General features: G+C 45.8%; 1 protein-coding gene across 4 annotated transcripts in view; it reads left to right on the top strand.

Moving 5' to 3' along the window:
* The window catches only part of DAB1 (DAB adaptor protein 1), a 1,151,191-nt gene that overhangs the window by 1,079,745 nt on the left and 48,943 nt on the right, over nt 1-22,503 (top strand). For 3 of the 4 annotated variants that reach the window (XM_027568673.2, XM_027568671.1, XM_027568672.2), the window contains one exon: nt 5,621-5,680. In XM_027568673.2, the coding sequence (XP_027424474.1) occupies nt 5,621-5,680 (60 nt within the window). Of the gene's footprint in view, nt 1-5,620; nt 5,681-6,502; nt 6,616-22,503 lie in introns of those variants that run through there. The other variant, XM_027568674.2, reaches the window with a different exon arrangement.

The raw sequence follows: 22,503 nt of genomic DNA, 5'->3' as shown, positions 1-22,503 counted from the left end.
ATTTTCTTAATTTACTCAGTTGTGCGGTCTGCTTTTCTGCCTTGGGCATGCATTACTTGTATAATAAAAGTAAAACAGATTTTCAATTTCTGTCTAATGCACAGAATTCTGAATGACCAAAGTATCACATCAGCTCTACCAACAAGTGGGCTTAAGCCAGTCCCATGGAGTAATAATCAAAGTATTTCTATCCACTGGACCTGTCTGGATTGGATGCAAGTGGGAGGTTGTGCTCTGAAGTTTTGTTTAAAATCATCGCTCACAAAGTTTCCAGTCTTTACACAGAGAACTTGCATATTTGTTCTCGGTGTTCAGATTTTAAATTACAACGATCTTGTGGTATGGGGGGGCCGATATGGGGCCAAAGGAGCCATTAACCAGTCATGCTCTGAAGAAAAAACACTTTTCAAGACAAAATTAGGCTTTTCAGCACAAGCTTTCTGAATTCCGACTGAGCGGTAGTCGGCAGGGCTCCCACTGTGCCCTGTGGGGGTAGTGCTGGGAGTGTGGGACATCCTGTGTGCAGGAAGAATTGGTCTAGGCTGGCAGAGAACTGGGCTCTGGTTCTGGCTGCATCACCACCTAACTTTGGCTGAGTGGTAGTGGGCAAGATACTTGCCCTCTCTGAGATTCCCTTTTCCCAGTGGTAAGGTAGGGGAGTAATTTCTCCGTAACTCACACTTGGCATGAGAATGAAGCAAGATCGTGTGAAGGATGTACAGAAGAGACTCTATCCTGGGTCACACAGTGTGTGGATTCAGGATCTTAGTCCAGGTACCAACTCAGCCATTCATCCGGCTTGTTGAGTTCCTTTCTGTCTCCGAGCCTCAGTGTACTCATCTGTAAAATGAGCAGCTAAGACTGAAGAGTCTCGGCGGGCCCTTTGCTGCTTTTTGTGACTCATGCCTCATCACAGGTCAGTGACTCTTTAGAGAACCATGTTGGGCTTGCTTTACGGGGCAAACGAGACTCTTAGAAGTGGTGTGTGTGTGCGCACGCGCGTGTATGCACGCACGCGTGGGTGCATGCACGTGTGATCTGTAGCTACTTAACATTTATCGAGTGCTGACTGTGGGCCGGCTCTGTGAATGGGGTCTACATGCAATATCTTATCCCTCACAACAAGACTGTGTGGCTTGAGCCGTCATTCCCACCTTACAGACAGAACAGTGGGGCTCACACAGACGAGGTGTCTTGCCCAAGGTCACAGAGCTATAAGATGTGGCCCCCTCACTCACAGCCAGGTCTCTCCGACCACAGTAAATAAATAAATCCCAAGGTTCTTTTCAGCTCAGAATATCCTGATGCAGAGTTTCATGATTAGATTCTGTGTAGGTATCAAGTCACAATCTAAAAATCACACTTGTTTTTAACAGTTCTGACCTTCGGATCTTCCCGTCTGTCCATCATTAGCAGGAAGGTACCATTTAAGGAAATGAATATTTTATCACCCTCTGTTCTCCTCTCTTGCTTTGCCGGTCAGCTGAGCCTCAATTTGCTTAAGGAGAGATAAGCTCTTGGGCCTGAAGATAAGGCTGGGCTTTTAAGGAGCTGTGATTAGGATCCAGGCTCCTCTCTGTGTTTTAAGAGCCTAGGAGTGAGTGTTCCATAGCTCTTCCTCCTGAGTAGATTGCAGTGTTTCTTATTCTTCAGCTTGGCCCAGGGTGGTCTCAGATTTTCATCCGTTCCATTTTGTGGAACGAGGCAGGCAGACCTTATCACTGGGACAGACCAGGCGCCTGGGGCCTAATCCTCGAGCTGTTTTGTGGCCTTTGGCAAAGTACATAACTTTTGTATCTCAATCTCCTGGGCTATAAAATGAGGGATGCTACGTCATCTGCTTCTAGAAGTGATGCGAAGGTGTAAAGCGCTTGGTACATAGTAGGTGCTGTGTAAATGTTGGTTCCCTTTACTTCCTAAGAATGTCATCAGTATCCGACGCTGTTCAAGATGTCTTACGATGATGTATTAAGTGAAGTAGAACATGACTTGCTCGCCTCCTCCTGTCAGAGAGCCTAGCGGAAAGTTGCAACCTCGCCTGACTTTGCTATTTATAACTCCCGCGTAAGGGAGGGAGAGACTCTTGAGTAAATGTAACCTCTCTTTGAGGATCAGTAGTCTCATTTTCCAAACTGGATTAATAATAATAATTGTCTTTCTTTTTGCGTGCACCAGAAAAAGTTATCTGTCATCTTTTTTAAAACAACACAGAACCTTGCGGTACAAGGGTTTTTACGCCTCACTTAACGTTGACCCTTGCAATAACTCAGGAGGATAAGAATAGCTATGATGACTATCATTTTAAAACCATGAGGAAATCAAGTCCTCCAATTCAAGGGCTGGGCCCAAGGCCAGATCCTCAGCTTCTCAACCGGTATTCTGCAGCACGTTAACAAGCTTCCTGCGCCAGCAAGACCGCAGCCTTCCACGCAGGCATTGTTCACGTTCCTTGGTTCAAAAATCATTTTTAATCACCTATGATGTGTCACGTATTGTTATTTTAAAATGATAAGTCTCTGCTCCTATGTCACTCAACCCTTAAACTGCCTCTCTAACACTCAGGATGTTGCTGAGCTGAAAACGTCTTCTGTACATACAGTGGTTAACGTATAGCTTTGACAGTAATTCCACATCTGTTAACTCCTTCATTCAAAACGCAGTTATGGATGGTGCACCTAGCGTGTGCCGGGCACGTGGAGATGGGCTAGACCGCGGTGTGGTTCCGACCCTCCAGGAGTTTCTAGGCACCCCCTTGAATGCCTCCTAGGCATTCAAGCTAGACAGCTAGGTAAGAAGACTGAGGTTCAGAGGACAAAGGGATACTGAGGTCCCACAGCCTGTGGCAGAGCTGGGATCAGGAACCAGATCCCCTGCTTCCTTTTGGTGGAGAACTGTTCTCACTTGCTCTGCAATGTCATGTTATGAAATGGTCTACAGGCAGAAGGACCAGCCAGGTAGCGAGGAGAACCCGGACTGGGCTCTCTCTGGTCTTCATCCCTGAGGCACTTCTGCCAGTGTTCAGCCCTTAGCACACACATGGTATATGTTTGATGCTTAAACGTTGCCTGCGTAACCCGTATTTACCGATGGGGAAACAGACTAGTGAAATATCTGCCCTGCCCTAGCTTACAGCTGCAGTGTGGTTTGACAGGTCCCACATAAGATAAAGCACATTTTATGCTCATGTGAGTAGCCCGATTTCTTTCCCACATCCCTCCAATAAGACAAGGAGCTCCATCCCATCGGGGGCCATGTCCAGCTTGTTCGCCATCATTGTCCCGGGCAAAACACAGAGCACGATGCATAATAGGTTCTTGGCCACTTTGATTTTTTAGTGGAAGGCTGTACCAGAGGTTACAGAGGGTATAGAGGAAGGCTCCAACCAGGTAGAGAGCCAGGCAAGGCTCCCGAGAAGACTTCCCAGCCGACATAAATCTTAAAGGACAAACAGGCAGATTGATATCTCACCCATGGGAGAGCCAAGCAGCAAAGCTTTTTCAATTATGCACAGTTTGGGTTTATCCATCCTGCCGCTTCTCCTCCATTTGTAGGGATAATTGAGAGTCAGCCGCGGTTCAACTTGCTAAGTGCCCATAGTGAGCCGTGAATTACGGGGAACAGAAATGCTGTTCATTTTGCGCAGGAAAGGGTGAGCTAGTAAAAATACAAGTGTGGGTTGGTAATTTATTGGCCCTTGTTAACAAGGGCTCGGTAGGCATTCTTAGAGGATTTCTTTTAGATGGAGGCTGGTTACCAGGAGCAAAGAAATTACCTTCTTCATTGGCTACCTGAGAGCTGAGGTGTGCAAGAGCAGCTCAGAAAGTGCATTTTCTGCATCTCCATGCTCCCTCACAGTCCTCTTTTCTGCAAGAATATGCACAACCTTCTGAGAGTGGAGAATGTCCAAGAAAAAGAAGCAGTGAGAACAGCTATGGGGACAGTGGGGGCTGTCTGTATAGTGTCGTAGGTAAAAGGCCAAGTGCCAGGACTCCAACTCTGGCAGCCCTGCTCACTGGCAGGACCCCCCCGCCCGCCCGCTTCCTTTTCCTCCTCTGCAACACAGTCGTCATCCTTACCCAACTGCCTGGTCCCAAGGATTACATGAGAATACATGTAAACACAAACATTCAGAACAGTGCCTGGCAGACAGAAAGCACCCTGTCAATGTGAGTTCGTGCCATATCTGGTAGCCAGAAAGAGCTGGGTTCGAATCTCATCACTTAACTAGCTTGGAAGCTTTGGAAGAGTTTCCCTAACATCTCTGAGCCTCACTTTCTACTATGTAAAGTGAAGATTCTAATACCGAGTTCTTAGGATTATTATAAGGATTTGAAGTTAAGCTGATGAGAGTGGAAACAGCAAAGGGGACTCGAGGAATGAGCTGAAATTCCTCCTTCTTCATGTGGTGGAGTTGGCTGGTCCAAGCCTAAAAGACACTTTTTTCTGTTTCTTCAGTGTTGCCCACATTTCTGATGCTGCATTTACCCAGAAGACATTTACCAAATGCCTTCTGAGCTGCAGGCACCGTGTCTGCTCTTGAGGAGCTCCCAGTCTGATGAAAAGGAACACAGATTAGCAGACGATTGTAAAGTCACTACAGGCTGAGGCGTCCGATGGTGGTGTGAGCTGTCCTGTGCTGGGTGTTGGGAAGCACAAGAGATTGCTTTCAAGCCAGAGTGTTTCAGTGTAAAGCCCTTGATTGACTCATTAGAAAAGTATTCAACATGTCTACTGCTGTTAGTGTTACAGAATACGTTCTTATACTTAACTCATATAATGTATCAGTGGTAAAAGAAGCCATCATTCTAACACTTTACAGTATTATAGGTCCTAATAGTTTTTATTTATCATCTCTTTTCTCCTTTGATCCCCACAATAACCCAAACGAGAAGCAGAGCCAATAGCACCCATTTTCTAATGGTGAAGCTCAGAGGAGCTAAGTGACCTGCACAGGGTGGTAACAGTTACCAAGTGGCCCAGTAAGACCAGATGGATGAGTCAGAGGAGAGAGGGAGGGAAGAAAATACAGATACATATTAAAAAACAATTGAGATTTCCCGGATTCTTGTCTTATGCTTTTCATGCCATTGATGACCCCTTTTCTTGGAAAAAAACTTTTGGTGAATATCACATGGCCTGTCTGTGATCCCAGCAGAAGCCATTCTTGATGCTGAGACCTTGATATTTGCTATATTTTAAATAACCTGGATCTCAGTCTGTGCACCAAGCAGCTTAAGCTCAGCCACAAACTAATTTTAATCACTTTGCACAAGTCAGAGCACCTTTCTGGGTCCCATTTCTGTCTTTGGTGAAACGAGGATGATTTTTATCCACCGCATGACCCCTGAGGAGACGTCTCTGCAGCCTCCTGTTCTGTGATTCTGTGAGGATCCCAGTGGCAGAGACCCCCTGCAAACATTAATGAAGCGATTCACACACTCCTCCCTCATCCAGCTGTCCCCAGGGAAGGGGCCTGGCCTGCCTTTGATTTGGGACCCTCAGGCCTCGGGGGCCGTTCTCCTCCACACTCAGCCAGCCTCGAGTTGAAGTAGGGTTGCTTTGCTCTTTGAAAGTGAAATAGCAAAGTGTTTTGACTGTGTCGAATTTGGTTTTTCCACAGGTTCCCACCAGCCAAAAGAAGGAAGGTGTTTATGATGTGCCAAAAAGTCAACCTGTAAGTGTAAGTATACCTTCTTTCTTCTGCCAGGTTCCTGTAACCCCCATTCATATGAAACTGGCTACCACCTGAGGAAAGGAACCCCTCTTCTGGATATAAGTGTCACAACTGGTAGAACTATCTTGCAACTGCCATACCCCACCTAAACACTGCTTCCAGAAGCCAATGTGGGTTAGATTTCATGAAAAAGCATATCCGAATGCAGGGTCCTTCTCCAAAACTTGAGTCTACAACGTAGTAGAGAACATGCACCGTGGTGCCCTTGGAGAAAAAGCGCTTTTTCTCCCTGAGGCCTTTGCATTTGTCAAGCCTCCTTGTCACTGAGACACTGGTCTGTTCTCCATATTTTCGTTTGCTTCAGCTCCCATCGCACAGCTCCCTACAATTCAGTTTGTGCCTAAATTGCCTCACTTGCCCCCAACAGGTTTAGATACGTGAGGAAGCATGCTGCTCCATTTGCCACCTTGGTTTTTGTGAATTTATTAACCAGTCTGGCCATACCGTCTCCATGCTTAATAGCTCAAAAAAAAAAAAAAAGAAAGAAAGAAAGAAATCCAAGCTCCTTAGCCTGACAGACACAACACCAGATGCCAGCCTCAGCCCGTACTCTGGTCTACCTCCCCCTGGTCTGGCTCTACTGAACTCTGCAGCCTCCTGAAGGAGCCTTGTCCTCCCCTGACGTCCCAGCTTAGCTTCAGGCTCTGGGGGCTCAGGGAGACTTTCTGGTCTCACCCCTCCCTCTGTGCTCCACTCCTTATCATTCCTCTATTTTCACGGCACTTAGCACACAGTGTTGAAACTCTTCTCTTTGCCCATTACTTCTAGGAGCTTCCTCAGGTTCCTGAACTACCAGAAGCAAGCCCAGGGCCTGGCATGTGGAAGCCAGGCATGATACAGCCATACTAGGAGGGTTTCATAAACATGCAAATGACTCTGCCCTGTAGAAAGAATTGATGAAAATCTCTGGTACTTTCTTTTAAAGGGAATGCCCTGTTTTTCTGACTCTGAAATAGGCATTAAGTAAATGTGCTAAAGTTTTGCTTGGGAACTATCTGGGCTGCCTGAACTCCTGGCCTGCAGGAGCTCCCAGCCCTCTGTTTCCAGAGTCCTAGAAGCATCTGGGCTGAGGCTGGCTTTTCCATGAACAGTTTCAACTTTTTAAAAGCCAAAGAGAGGTCGCAAGTCAAAAGCACCAGCTCTAAGGGAGAGAGAGGCAGATGCTTGCGTTTGGAATCTCAACTCCTGCTCTTAACAACCTGTGGGACTTCCCCTAAGTTCCCTTGTTTCTCTGTGCCTCACTCTTCTCATCCACCAGAAAGAGGAGCTGACCCCAACTTCACTAAATGGTTTTGAGGAGAAGATAGCATATGCATTGGAAGCTTGACCCCACTTGCCTAGCCCTCCCAGAGGTACTTTAAATATCCCACATCCCTCACTGTTCGGGGACCTTCCTGTCCTCCAGGCTTGCCCCTATAGACCTGCCTCTCTGATGAGTGCATGTTCCCTAGGACTCCTCCGTGCTCTGAAAATCCCTGCTGTGATCCTGCTGTTTGCTCCTTCACCACCTCCTTAGCTAGAAAGACAAGTAAACCAAAGACAACCAAATTAGTGCATCCTAAGCAGCTTCCAAGCCGCCTGGGGCCTTCCACAGGTTTCCCACCAGAAGGGAGACTGCGCTGTGGTCTGTTGCACTAGATACCCCTGGGTTTCTTCATCCTTGGGTCCAGCTCTGCCCAGAGCCCAGTAAGTGACTTGGCATGGGGCAGTCACTGGGGAAAACCACAAATCAGCCCCAGAAGAAATGGCCTGATCTTTCAGCATCAGACCTGGGTATGCTCTCCTCCTGGCCACCTACTGAGGGTCCTTGAGTATCTTTTTTCATCTCTAAACCTCAGTGTCATCATCTTAACGAGAAAATAATGCCTCCTTGTAGCTTTGTTTGGAGGACTAAAGGAGACATTTATGTAAAACCCCTAACAGAGCATAGGGATTAGATTACATGAGGACATTTCTGTGTGTTGCCATTACAAGCAACACACCAGCCAACAGTTCTCACCGAGCAGGGGATTGCAGGTATGCTAGGTAATTGCACACCTCCTCTGGGAAGCCTTCTTTACCCCAAAGTAATCCTCCCCCACCCCGCCCCCGGAGACCACTGTGCCCCTCTTTGCAGTGATAACAATGCATTGTTACTTTTTCTTAATGAATCCACGTGAGCCCTTGACTTTGATTTTCTTTTTTTTTTAATTTTATTATGTTATGTTAATCACCATACATTACATCATCAGTTTTTGATGTAGTGTCCCATGATTCATTGTTTGTGCATAACACCCAGTGCTCCACGCAGAACGTGCCCTTCTTAATACCCATCACCAGGCTAACCCATCCCCCCACCCCCTCCCCTCTAGAACCCTCAGTTTGTTATTCAGAGTCCATCTTCTCTCGTGGTTCGTCTCCCCCTCCAACTTACTCCCCTTCATTCTTCCCCTCCTGCTATCTTCTTTTTTTTTTTTAACATATAGTGTATTATTATTTCAGAGGTACAGGTCTCTGATTCAACAGTCTTGCACAATTCACAGCGCTCACCATAGCACATACCTTCCCCAATGCCTATCACCCAGCCACCCCATCCCTCCCACACCCCCCCACCACTCCAGCAACCCTGTTTGTTTCCTGAGATTAAGAATTCCTCATATCAGTGAGGTCATATGATACGTGTCTTTCTTTGATTGACTTATTTCGCTCAGCATAATACCCTCCAGTGCCATCCATGTCATTGCAAATGGCAAGATTTCATTCCTTTTGATGACTTTGATTTTCTTAAAGGCCTTGGCTTTGGGGTTAATGACGGACAATACCTGCCTTAGAGTGTTTGTGTTAAGGACTAAATGAGCTGAAGGATGTGAATCAGCACAGAGCTTGGTGCAGAGTAGGGATTCAACAGCGTGAGCTGTTCTATTCTATTTGTTTCTCCTACTTTTCTGTGAGCTCCTTGAGGACAGGAATCACTTTTAATCATTACTCTCTAGAGTAACTCCTCTGGGAACTTGGGATCTCTTTGAGCTTTTGATGGTATACTCTTTCCCCATGAAAAAACAAAACAAAACAAAAAAACCTACACATGTGCCCATGTAAATTTTTGTGGGCCTTGAAGCCAATAGGATCCTTGATTGCAGCCCCAAAACCTCTGTCGTAGAGCTCAGTCCCTGGCTCATTGTCACCAGAGATATTCTCACTGAGGTGTCACTTTTGGTGTATTGGATTCTAGAGTTTGGCACAGAAGTTAGAATCCGCTGCATTTCTTATGGGTCTTACCCACCTCAGTGCTTCAGCTTATGGGAGCACAGTTTTGTCTTGAGCTGGGCTGCAGGTCCAGAGAGAAAGCCGATTCCCTCTCTTCACTCTCCCCCACCTTCACGCACCCGTGCGCTAGCTCACCCCACCAGGCCTTCACTCTCCCCCACCTTCACGCACCCATGAGCTAGCTCACCCCACCAGGCCTTCACTCTCCCCCACCTTCATGCACCCGTGCTCTAGCTCACCCCACCAGGCCTTCAGTCTCCCCCACCTTCACGCACCCGTGCGCTAGCTCACCCCACCAGGCCTTCACTCTCCCCCACCTTCATGCACCCGTGCGCTAGCTCACCCCACCAGGCCTTCAGTCTCCCCCACCTTCACACACCCGTGTGCTAGCTCACCCCACCAGGCCTTCAGTCTCCCCCACCTTCATGCACCCGTGCGCTAGCTCACCCCACCAGGCCTTCAGTCTCCCCCACCTTCATGCACCCGTGCTCTAGCTCACCCCACCAGGCCTTCAGTCTCCCCCACCTTCACGCACCCGTGCGCTAGCTCACCCCACCAGGCCTTCACTCTCCCCCACCTTCACGCACCCGTGCGCTAGCTCACCCCACCAGGCCTTCAGTCTCCCCCACCTTCATGCACCCGTGCGCTAGCTCACCCCACCAGGCCTTCAGTCTCCCCCACCTTCATGCACCCGTGCTCTAGCTCACCCCACCAGGCCTTCAGTCTCCCCCACCTTCATGCACCCATGCGCTAGCTCACCCCACCAGGCCTTCACTCTTTCCCACCTTCGTGCACCATGCGCTAGCTCACCCCACCAGGCCTTCACTCTTCCCGACCTTCATGCACCCGTGCGCTAGGTCACCCCACCAGGCCTTCACTCTCCCCAACCTTCATGCACCCATGCTAGCTCACCCCACCAGGCCTTCACTCTCCCCCACCTTCATGCACCCGTGCGCTAGCTCACCCCACCAGGCCTTCAGTCTCCCCCACCTTCATGCACCCGTGCGCTAGCTCACCCCACCAGGCCCAATAACCTTGGCGTGCTAAACTGTACTTGTACCTTTCTTGTTCCCTTTTATAAATAACATATTAGGATGCTTTCATTGGGTTGTTTTAATCCAGACCTATAATGTTCCCTTCTTCTAGCAGATTTGTTCTTAGGGTCATGCTACCCTCCCCTCCACCCTTTCTAGGACTCGGAACCAAGAGAAGGATTAATCCCACTCATTCCCGAAAATACACATTTCTTCGCTTCCTAGTCAAGGCAGCTGGAAGATTTGCATGCAGGCTTTATTTTTATGCTGAGGTCTTTGAATTCCAGTAGCACAGATGCTGGCTGATAGGGAATGTTAGTTGGCTAGCGAGACAGAGAGGAAGGCGGTATCCCTTGGGCAGAGCCTTGAAGGCTGAACAAGACGTGGGCAGGCAAAGTACCTTCTGGGCATATCATTGAGGTCCTTTGGGCTCCTGAGTTTTCACTGCCTCTACTTAGCAGCGCTCAGAACTGATGAATTTATCATCATTTTTCTTCTCAAAGAAACAGGGGACATGCAGGTAGCCTTCCTTTCAGCCAGCTGATAATGCTGTTCATGTTCTTTAGACAGACATCCTGGCCTCGTTGGGGCTGTCAGGAAAGCACATTCCTAAGTGGGGAGGAAGATGTCTGCTAAGCAGCCCATTACCGCATCCATTATTTAGTGCTTTTTGCACTCTATTAGCCTTTGAACATGATTCCGGTTCTGCAGGGGGACCTCAAGAATGGAATGGTGCATTCACAGGTTGCAGAAGTGCCTCTTTCAACGCTGTTATGCCCCACAACACTGAACTTGGCTGAGACTTAACCTTCATGGTCAACTGTTTCAATGACACGGACCGAAACCTTTGCATGCCTCATGTTATTGTCACATGAGAAACACCCAGCCCTTGTCTTCTCCCCTCTCCTCCCCTCCTTCCCACCTCGTGTAATATGCTTATGGCTGAGAAAGAATTCTTCACCCTATAATTGTCCAGTTTAAAACCCTTTTATGTTGTTGTACTAACATAAAAGACTTTCTAATTATCAGTAATAACCAGTCAATGGATTCTAGCAGAACTTTCTTTGGCCTTCAAAAGAAAGACTTGAAAGTTTGGCATAGTGGTAAATGGGAGGGACACGTGAGTTGTCAAATTAATAAGCTGGCATCAACATTCATGTGTTTCGGATGAAACGTGCATTCAGAAATTGAAAGGAATGATCAGACTCCCCCTGAGATTCTTTCCTCACTTTGGGTGTGATCTTTGCCAATCACTTCGAGTTTCTGAGACTCATTTTCCTGTTCTGCAAAGTAGAAATGATCACCATCCTCTACCAACATCTCAGGGCTCGTGTGAGACTCAGGAAGCAATGTGAGAGCATTTTCTGTGAGGATGAAGTGTTGCTTTCATGGCCCCAGGGGTGTAAAAATTGAGGGAGGGTGTGTATTAGTTGCCTCCAGTTACTTTATAGGCTAACCCAGGATTACAAGAAAGGCTCAAGTTTTATGACAAGAGAGGGCAAATCTGGGTTCAATATCAGAAAGAAATTTGAAACCACCTGAGCTGAGTTTCAGAGGACAGGACAGCTCTCAGAGAGTAGTGAGGTCCCTGGTCCTAGGAGTATTCCAGCAGCAGGTGAATGTTTCTGTAGGGTTCCTGTGCTGTGAAGGTGAGTGCAGGAGCGGACCTCAGAGTCACGCATCTGTCTTCGTGTTCACTTGCCCCCATGTTTATTACATCTAGTATTTCCTCTTGCTGCCGCTTTCTCAGCTGCCAAGCCAGGCACCCCAGAGGCCCCACTCCGGTCTCCATCCTCTTCTCCCTGGCTTTCATTGCACAGCAATAAGTTGTGGCCTCGCCCTGTGACATCACTGCTCTGGCTGGAAACAAGTTTACTAAGCATCGTAATCAAGGCACCGCACTGAGCAAGCATTAGAAAATCTCTTCCTCCTTAGTTTCCTTCTGGAGAGCTTGACATCAGGGCTCTACATCTCTCTGCTGTGTCTTGGAAAGGAGCCATGCTGGGAGAAACTGGTAGGAACCCCAGTGATCGGATCTCAAGTCCAGGCCTCCCTTCATTTTCTTTCTTTGTGTCATAGCACCAGGCCATTAGCCATGCGCACTGAGAGGCTAAGGGAACTTAGCTGGGGAAAAAGCAGGTCGTCTTTATTGAGCATATGCTGTGAGCCACAGGATAGCCTAGACTGTGGTTTTGACCTGTCTCATTTAGTGATCACATCTGGGAGGTAGGTGTCGGTTACATACACGGAAGCTTCCAGCGGTCACATTACTCACCTACAGTCACAAAGCCGGTAAGTGGCAGAGCTAAAAGTTGAACCTTAGGTGGTTCTGACTCAGGCACCCACACAATTTCTACTAAAACCTACTGCCTTTAGGATTAAAGAAAATGCCAAGCCCCCATCTCCTCTAGACAGAATTAGTACTCAGGCCGGTTTCTGATTCCCATTACTCATTGCTGCTGAGGCCGGCCCCCGGGGGTGGCTGTGAACACCTCTCTCCCCCTTTAGCCCGAGTTCCATGAGGCTCGCCCATATCAGACTCGTTCCTGACCCCTCATTCTGCCTGTGCACTGTTTTGTTCATTCTGATGTTGAAAAGATAATTGGGAGTCCCAAAGAACAAATCTCAGTGAAAGCTGCCTCCCTCTGAAAGACCCTCCAAAGGCCCTCCCTTTGGCCTTCCCTGCCTCCCACCCTCCAAATGCCTAGGTTTCTGTACAAGACCGCTGTCCCCCAACAATCAGTATTCGGTTGATTTTCCTTGTCCTAGATTTTTTTTAATGTTTTATTTATTCATTTGATAGAGCAAGCAAGCGAGAGAGCAGAAGCAGGGGAGCAGCAGAGGAAGAGGGAAAAGCAGGCTCTCTGCTGAGCAGGGAGCCCCATGCGGGGCTCAATCCCAGGATGCTGGGATCATGACCCGAGCTGAAGGCAGATGCTTAACCCACTGAGCCACCCAGGCACCCCTTCCTCGCCCTAGATTTAATTCAGTTTCCCTGCTGCAAATGTAGGAAGAGTTAATCCATTAATGTGAAGAATTGCCGAAATTCTCTGGACAATTTTTCCTAACCACCCTGCCGCCCAGCCCATCCCCATCTTTCATGGCAAATAAATTTTCATTCACAATTCAGCAGTTGGTTTTTCCTGTAGTTTGAAATCTGGATCAAGATGTTTCATAATTGAATTAAATCTAGTCTGAACATTTGTCAGTTTCACTTCCTCATTAAGCACCACATTGTAGAGCAATGATAATTATCAGAATGCAGTTAACATAGATGTCACACGAGAGGAGGTCTTCCTGAGCTAAGGGAAAGGAATCTGAATCTGCACATCCCCACGAAGGAAAAAGAAGTTGGCCCCGTCTCATGTTTCTCAGGCAGGCTTTATTTTCACAGTACTTAACAAAACCGTCCTGAGATAGAATCCAAAATTCCTAGAATCTCAGAGTTAAGGAGAACCTGAAAAGCTGCTGGTTTAGCCTTCCCACTGATGCAGGAATCCCTCCAGACCACTTGTGGTGAGTGCTGATGAACATGCCTGACTCTGGCTTTTGGCCCCCATGCCTGCAGTGACAGACCTTCAGGACTTGTAATCCCACAGCTCAGGTGTGAAGAGTCCTTTTTTGAGTTCCCTGACAACTTCTATTCATTTATTGATTGACTCATTCATCCATTTGGCAAATATTTACTAAGGACCTCCTACCTGCCAGAAAGTGTCCTACTCACTAGCGATAGAAAGATGAGTAAGGCTGGCTGCTTGAGAATCTTAATGGTCTCAGGAAGGTAGACTTATACCAATAATTGCAGTCGATGTAATCCAGGCCATAAGAGGCTATCTAGAAGATGCTGTGGGAGCATAGTGGGGAGGAAGCACACTTTGCCCGAGGGAGTTCACGGAGGTCTTCACCCAGGAGGTAGAGGTTTTTTTTTTTTTTTTTTTTGATTCTTTCCATTTTTTATTGTTACGTTAATCAACATACATTACATCATTAGATTTAGATGTAGTGTTCCATGATTCATTGTTTGTGCATAACACCCAGTGCTCCACGCAGAACGTGCCCTCCTTAATACCCATCACCAGGCTGACCCATCCCCCCACCCCCTCCCCTCTAGAACCCTCAGTTTTGTTTTTCAGAGTCCATCCTCTCTCATGATTCGTCTCCCCCTCCAGTTTCCCCCCCTTCATTCTTCCCTCCTGCTATCTTCTTCTTCCTTTTTTTCTTAACATATATTGCATTATTTGTTTCAGAGGTACAGATCTGTGATTCAACATTCTTGCACAATTCACAGCGCTCACCATAGCACATACCCTCCCCAGTATCTACCACCCAGCCACCCCAACCCTCGCACCCCACCCCCACTCCAACAAACCTCAGTTTGTTTCCTGAGATTAAGGAATCCTCATATCAGTGAGGTCATATGATACATGTCTTTCTCTGATTGACTTATTTCACTCAGCATAACGCCCTCCAGTTCCATACACGTCATTACAAATGGCAAGATCTCATTCCTTTTGATGGTTGCATAATATTCCATTGTATATATATACCACATCTTCTTTATCCATTCATCTATCGATGGACATCTTGGCTCTTTCCACAGTTTGGCTATTGTGGACATTGCTGCTATAAACATCGGGGTGCACGTACCCCTTGGGATCCCTACATTTGTAACTTTGCGGTAAATACCCAGTAGTGCAATTGCTGGATCATTATGGTAGCTCTATTTTCAACTTTTTGAGGAACCTCCATACTGTTTTCCAGAGTGGTTGCAACAGCTTGCATTCCCACCAACAGTGTAGGAGGGTTCCCCTTTCTCCACATCCCCGCCAACATCTGTCGTTCTGACTTATTAATTTTAGCCATTCTGACTGGTGTGAGGTGGTATCTCATTGAGGTTTTGATTTGGATTTCCCTGATGCCGAGCGATGTTGAGCACTTTTTCATGGATCTGCTGGCTATTTGGATGTCTTCTTTGGAAAAATGTCTGTTCATGTCGTCTGCCCATTTCTTGATTGGATTATTTGTTCTTTGGGTGTTCAGTCTGATAAGTTCTTTATAGATTTTGGATACTAGCCCTTTATCTGATGTGTCATTTGCAAATATCTTCTCCCATCCTGTCGGTTGTCTTTTGGTTTTGTGGACTGCTTCTTTTCCTGTTCAAAAGCTTTTTATCTTGATGGAATCCCAATAGTTCATTTTTGCCCTTGCTTCCCTTGCCTTTGACGATGTTTCTAGGAAGAAATTGCTGCGGCTGAGGTCGAAGAGGTTGCTGCCTGTGTTCTCCTTTAGGATTTTGATGGACTCCTGTCTCACATTGAGGTCTTTCAACCAGTTTGAGTCTGTTTTTGTGTGTGGTGTAAGGAAATGGTCCAGTTTCATTCTTCTGCATGTGGCTGTCCAATTTTCCCAACACCATTTGTTGAGGAGACTGTCTTTTTTCCATTGGACATTCTTTCCTTCTTTGTCGAAGATTAGTTGACCCTAGAGTTCAGGGTCCATTTCTGGGCTCTCTATTCTGTTCCATTGATCTATGTGTCTGTTTTTGTGCCAGTACCATACTGTCTTGATGATGACCGCTTTGTAATAGAGCTAGAAGTCCGGAATTGTGATGCCACCAGCTTTGCTTTTCTTTTTCAACATTCCTCTGGCTATTCGGGGTCTTTTCTGCTTCCATACAAATTTTAGGATTATTTGTTCCATTTCTTTGAAAAAAGTGGATGGTATTTTGATGGGGATTGCATTGAATGTGTAGATTGCTTTAGGTAGCATTGACATCTTCACAATATTTGTTCTTCCAATCCATGAGCATGGAACATTTTTCCATTTCTTTGTGTCTTCCTCAATTTCTTTCATGAGTATTTTATCGTTTTCTGAGTGCAGATTCTTTGCCTCTTTGGTTAGATTTATTCTTAGGTATCTTATGATTTTGGGTGCAATTGTAAATGGGATCAACTCCTTAATTTGTCTTTCTTCAGTCTTATTGTTGGTGTATAGGAATGCCAGTGATTTCTGTGCATTGATTTTATATCCTGCCACTTTACTGAATACTTGTATGAGTTCTTGCAGTTTTGGGGTGGAGTCTTTTGGGTTTTCCACGTAAAGTATCAAATCATCTGCAAAAAGTGAGAGTTTGACATCTTAGTTGCCGATTTGGATGACTTTGATTTCTTTTTGTTGTCTGATTGCTGTGGCTAGGACTTCTAATACTATGTTGAATAACAGTTGTGAGAGTGGACATCCCTGCTGCGTTCCTGACCTTAGGGGGAAAGCTCGCAGTTTTTCCCCATTGAGAATGATATTCACTGTAGGTTTTTCATAGATGGCTTTTATGTTATTGAGGTATGTACCCTCTAGCCCTATACTCTGACGAGTTTTGATCAAGAAAGGATGCTGTACTTTGTCAAATGCTTTTTCTGCATCTATTGAGAGGATCATATGATGCTTGTTCTTTCTTTTGTTAATGTATTGTATCACGTTGATTGATTTGCAGATGTTGAACCAACCTTGCAGCCCAGGGATAAATCCCACTTGGTCCTGGTGAATAATCCTTTTAATGTAGTGTTGGATCCTATTGGCTAGTATTTTGGTGAGAATTTTTGCATCCATGTTCATCCAAAGATAATTGGTCTGTAATTCTCCTTTTTGATGGGGTCTTTCTCTGGGTTTGGTGATCAAGTTAATGGTGGCCTCATAAAACAAGTTTGGAAGTTTTCCTTCCATTTCTATTTTTTGGAACAGTTTCAGGAGAATAGGTATTAATTCTTCTTGTAATGTTTGGTAGAATTCCCATGGGAAGCCATCTGACCCTGGGCTTTTGTTTGTTGGGAGATTTTTGATGACTGCTTCAATTTCCTTAGTGGTTATGGTCTGTTCAGGTTTTCTTTCTTTTCCTGGTTCAGTTTTGGTAGTTGATACATCTCTAGGAATGCATCCATCTCTTCCAGGTTATCTAATTTGCTGGCATAGAGTTGCTCATAATATGTTCTTATAATTGTTTGTATGTCTTTGGTGTTGGTTGTGATCTCTCCTCTTTCATTCATGATTTTGTTGATTTGAGTCCTTTCTCTTTTCATTTTGATAAGTCTGGACAGGGGGTTATCAATCTTGTTGATTCTTTCAAAGAACCAGCTCCTAGTTTCCTTGATCTGTTCTACTGTTCTTTTGGTTTCTATTTCATTGATTTCTGCTCTGATCTTTATTATTTCTCTTCTCCTGCTGGGTTTAGGCTTTATTTGCTGTTTTTTCTCTAGCTCCTTTAGGTGTAGGGTTAGGTTGTGTACTTGAGACCATTCTTGTTTCTTGGGAAAGCCTTGTATTGCTATATACTTTCCTCTCAGGACTGCCTTTGCTGTATCCCAAAGATTTTGAACAGTTGTGTTTTCATTTTCTTTGGTTTCCATGAATTTTTTTAATTCTTTAATTTCCTGGTTGACCCATTCATTCTTTAGTAGGATGCTCTTTAGCCTCCATGTATTTGAGTTCTTTCCGACTTTCCTCTTGTGATTGAGTTCTAGTTTCAAAGCACTGTGGTCTGAAAATATGCAGGGAATGATTCCAGTCTTTTGGTACCGGTTGAGACCTGATTTGTGACCTAGGATGTGATCTCTTCTGGAGAATGATCCATGGGGACCAGAGAAGAATGTGTATTCCGTTGCTTTGGGATGGAATGTTCTGAGTATGTCTGTGAAGTCCATTTGGTCCAGTGTGTCATTTAAAGTCTTTATTTCCTTGTTGATCTTTTGCTTAGATGATCTGTCCATTTCAGTCAGGGGGGTGTTAAAGTCCCCCACTATTATTGTATTGTTGTCAATGTGTTTCTTTGCTTTTGTTATTCATTGCCTTATATAATTGGCTGCTCCCATGTTAGGGGCATAGATATTTACAATTGTTCGATCTTCTTATTGGATAGACCCTTTAAGTAGGATATAGTGTCCTTCTTCCTCTCTTATTACAGTCTTTGTTTTAAAATCTAATTTGTCTGATAGAAGGATTGCCACTCCAGCTTTCTTTTGGTGTCCATTAACATGGTAAATGGTTTTCCATCCCCTCACTTTCAATTTGGGCATGTGTTTGGTTCTAAAATGAGTCTCTTGCAGACAGCACATCGATGGGTCTTGTTTTTTAATACAATTTGATAGCCTGTGTCTTTTGATTGGGGCATTGAGCCCATTTACATTCAGGGTAACTATTGAAAGATATGAATTTAGTGCCATTGTATTGCCTGTAAGGTGACTGTTACTCTATATTGTCTGTGTTCCTTTCTGGTCTGTGTTGCTTTTAGGCTCTCTCTTTGCTTAGAGGACTCCTTTCAATATTTCTTGGAGGGCTGGTTTCGTGTTTGCAAATTCCTTTAGTTTTTGTTTGTCCTGGAAGCTTTTTATCTCTCCTTCTATTTTCAGTGACAGCCTAGGTGGATATAGTATTCTTGGCTGTATATTTTTCTCGTTTAGTGCTCTGAATATATCATTCCAGTCCTTTCTGGCCTGCCAGGTCTCCGTGGATAGGTCTGTTGCCAATCTAATGTTTCTACCATTGTAGGTTACATATCTCTTCTCCCGAGCTGCTTTCAGGATTTTCTCTTTGTCTCTGAGACTCGTAAGTTTTACTATTAGATGTCAGGGTGTTGACCTATTTTTATTGATTTTGAGAGGGGTTCTCTGTGCCTCCTGGATTTTGATGCCTGTTTCCTTCCCCACATTAGGGAAGTTCTCTCTGCTATAATTTGCTCCAATATACCTTCTGCCCCTCTCTCTCTTTCTTCTTCTTCTGGGATCCCAATTATTCTAATGTTATTTCGTCTTATGGTATCGCTTATCTCTCAAATTCTGCCCTCGTGATGCTGTAGTTGTTTCTCTCTCTTTTTCTCAGCTTCTTTCTTTTCCATCACTTGGTCTTCTATATCACTGATTCTCTCTTCTGCCTCATTTATCCTAGCAGTTAGTGCCCCCATTTTTGATTGCACCTCATTAATAGCCTTTTTGATTTTGACTTGGTTAGATTTTAGTTCTTTTATTTCTCCAGAAAGGGTTTCTCTAATAACTTCCATGCTTTTCTCAAGCCTAGCTAGTATCTTTAAAGTCATGATTCTGAACTCTAGGTCTGACATCGTACTAATGTCCATATTGAGTAGGTCCCTGGCAGTCGGTACTACCTCTTGTTCTTTTTGTTGAGGTGATTTTTTTCGTTTTGTCATTTTGTCCAGAGGAAAATAGATAAATGAGAGAACAAAATGCTAACAGGGTAACAATGTCCCCAGAAAATATACTCTAAACAAATCAGAAAAGACCTGAAACTAGGGGAAAAGAAAGGGAAAGAAAGAGAAAAGAAAAAGGAGAAGATAAAAAGATAAAAACAAACAGAAACAGAACAAAACAAAAAAAAAAACAGAATATGATCAAATATGATCAGGCTGGTGCATAGATCAGTGCCACACACTAGATTTTGGGTGTCTTTTGGTCTGTTAGAAGAAAGTGTCTCCCAAAATTTTAAAGAAAAACTTATATATGTACAAAAATAAGGGTTGATACGATGAAGGGATGGACTATGACTGTAAAGATGAAAATTATAAAAAATGTTATAAAAGGAATTGGTAAGTTGTTTGAAAAGAGAAAGAGGAGGATTAAAAAAAAAAGAAAACGGGAAAGAATGTGATCAGGCAGGAAACTAGAACAAAGCCATACACTAGAGATTTAGGGTATATTTTGATCTGTTAGAAGAAAGTGTATCTCAGAATTTTAAAGAGAGAACAACTTATATATATATGCCAAAAATAAGGGTAACAACTATGAAGGGATAGAATATGACTCTAAAAATGAAAAATAAAAATGTTTTTTTAAAAAAGGGATTGCTAAGATGTTGGTTGAAAAAGGGAAAAAGAAAAATTCAAAAAAAAAGACAGTTAAAAAAATTAACTTTGAAAGACTAAAGAATCATGGTAAAAAAAGCCATGAATTCTATGTGCAGTATTCCCCTAGCGCTGGCGTTCTGCTGTTCTCATTGATCGGTAAACTTGGTCTTGGCTTGCTGGCTGTTCTTGTTGATCTTCTGGGAGAGGGGCCTGTTGCCGTGGTTCCCAAATGTCTTTGCCGGAGGCGGAATTGCCCCACCCTTTCCTGGCCCAGGCTAAGTAATCTGCTCGGGTTTGCTCTCGGGAGCTTTTGTTCCCTGCAAGCTTTCTGTACAACTTTGGAGAACGAGAGTGAAAATGGCGGCTTCCTAATCCCCGCCCCAGGGGAGCCGAGAACTCAGGGCCCCGCTCCTCAGTGCACCCCCAAAGAAAAGCAGTCACTCCCGTCTCCCCGATCTCCTGCCGCACTCCATGCTCACCCGGCCTGTGACCGAGCATTTCTATCTCTGGCACCTGACCCCGTGTGGAGTCTCCAAACCCAGCAGATCCCTGCGGTGCACTCTCGCACCACTCCTCGCGGGGTAGGAAGGGGAGTCTCCCCGGATCTGCCGCTTGTTGGGTCCCTGATGGAAGAGCAGTGGCCCGACTGTGCCGCAGATCACAGTTTATGGCCACCCCGAGCTGAGAGCCCGGTGCCTCGGCTCAGTCTCTGCAGCTGGCTTCCCCTCTCCGATACCTGGAAGCTCTGCTGCACTCAGGCACCCCCGGTCTTTCTGTGACCCCAAGGGTCCTGAGACCACACTGTCCTGCGAGGGTTCCACCCCCCGCTTAGCCACTGGAACGACGTCCTTCAGCGGACCACACTTCTAAAAGTTCTGATTTTGTGCTCTGCTGCTCTATCACTTGTCAGAAGCGGCCGACAGAGGCCCCCCTCCCCCGCCGTCTATCCTCCCGAATATCGCTTCAGATTCACTTCTCTGCACGTCCTACCTTCCAGAAAGTGGTTGCTTTTCTGTTCAGAGAGTTGTTGCTATTCTTTTCTTCGATCTCCTGTTGAGTTCGTAGGTGTTGAGAATGGTTTGATCCCTATCCATCTGAATTCTTGAGACCAGACGAAATCCAGGTCTCCTATTCCTCCGCCATCTTGCTCTGCCCTCCAGGAGATAGAGTCTTAAAAGATGATGGGAACTTAGCACTAGAGGAAGGTGGAACAGTATTCAGGAAGAAGGAGCTGAATGTTTAAAGGCACTGAAATGTGGAAAAGCACGTCATATCCCAGGGGCTTATGAAGAGTCTGGGGTGGTGGGACTGTAGGATGCCTTCACGGCAGCAGGAGACAGGGTGCCAAGGGAAGCCAGCGCCCGTGAGTCAAGGGCCTGGCATGTGGTGCTCAGAAACTGGGATTGGCTGGGAAGCTACTGATGCTCTGGAGCGGCGCTATTTGAGTTCTGATTCTCAGCGTCACTTTGGTGGCCTGCAGCAGGTGGCTTGGCCGTTGGAGAGACCATTAAGAAGCTAATTGGATTACCTATGTGTATCTATCAGGATGAAGTCAGGAAAACAGCCCACGCGAGGTAATTTAATAGAAGGAATTTAATGTGGAAAACTCGTTACAAAGGTGTTTCAACTGCAGAGCCAAACAGAGGACAGTGGAGCAACCCAAATTAGTAAGAGTCAGAAGTTGCTACCATCCCCAGGGCTGGAAGCGCCAAGAGAGGGGCCAAGGCTGCCAGCAGGCCCTAGGGCTGCAGAGGGAGCTGTCCAGCAGGAGCGGGGACCTTGGCCAGAGGGGCTGGCTGTCTGGTGGAAACTGAAACCATGCAGGCGACTCCACCACTTGCCAGAATCCTGCCTGAAAAGGGCCAGCGAGAAATTCAGTTCTTCTCCCTTCCTCCCACCATCCAGCATCCAATTAGCTCCTCCTGTTGGCCAAATCTAAGGGGAAGTGGGTTGGCAAGGGAGCTCGGGTAATGGAGTTGACAGGGATCAGCCCCCATCCTACCACATGGAGCAGAGGGAGGGCAAGAATGGGTCTGAGGGCAAAGAGGTCAAGGGGTAGATAAATAAGGACTGCAGTGGGTCTGGACTGAGGGTGAGACCCTGCAGACAGGGAGAGGGACGGAGGGAGGGAGTTGTGTAAATCTGAGTGAATGATGGGGTAGATCTGGAAGGATCTTGCTGATGGGGCTGAGAGAAACATGAGGTCTAAGCTACCTCCCAAGTGGCCAGCTTGGGGAGGTCATGAACCAGGCAGTAGGGCCTGAATGCTCCATCTCCTCTTATCTAGTGCTGTCCTCTACGTACATGCTATTTTATGTCTCTAGGTTCTAAGAGTGTTTGCAGGTCAGCCTTTCCATCCTCTGTGTTTAGGTTCTTGCCAAAGACAGTAGTCATCCCTTTCATCCCCCTCTCTGTTCTCAGTTCCTGACTCCCATTTGGGTGGTGTCACATTATCACTTTGAATGATATCTGGCTCTTCCTTTGCAGTTTGAAAAACCGGGCTGTCATGAATGGAATCAAGCAGAGTTGTAGACAGCTCGCTGTTAAATCATTCCCAAAACTTGTTTTCTACAAATGCAAATGTGGAAGGGGATAAGTACTTGCGTAAGCAGTTGCCTGGTGTCCTGTTTGCTCAGTTGTGT

The sequence above is a fragment of the Zalophus californianus genome, chromosome 4 (genome assembly GCF_009762305.2).
Source record: "Zalophus californianus isolate mZalCal1 chromosome 4, mZalCal1.pri.v2, whole genome shotgun sequence".
Lineage (NCBI taxonomy): Eukaryota > Metazoa > Chordata > Mammalia > Carnivora > Otariidae > Zalophus > Zalophus californianus.
The sequence above is the reverse complement of the archived record's forward strand: the minus strand, read 5'-3'. Positions and strand labels throughout refer to the sequence as shown.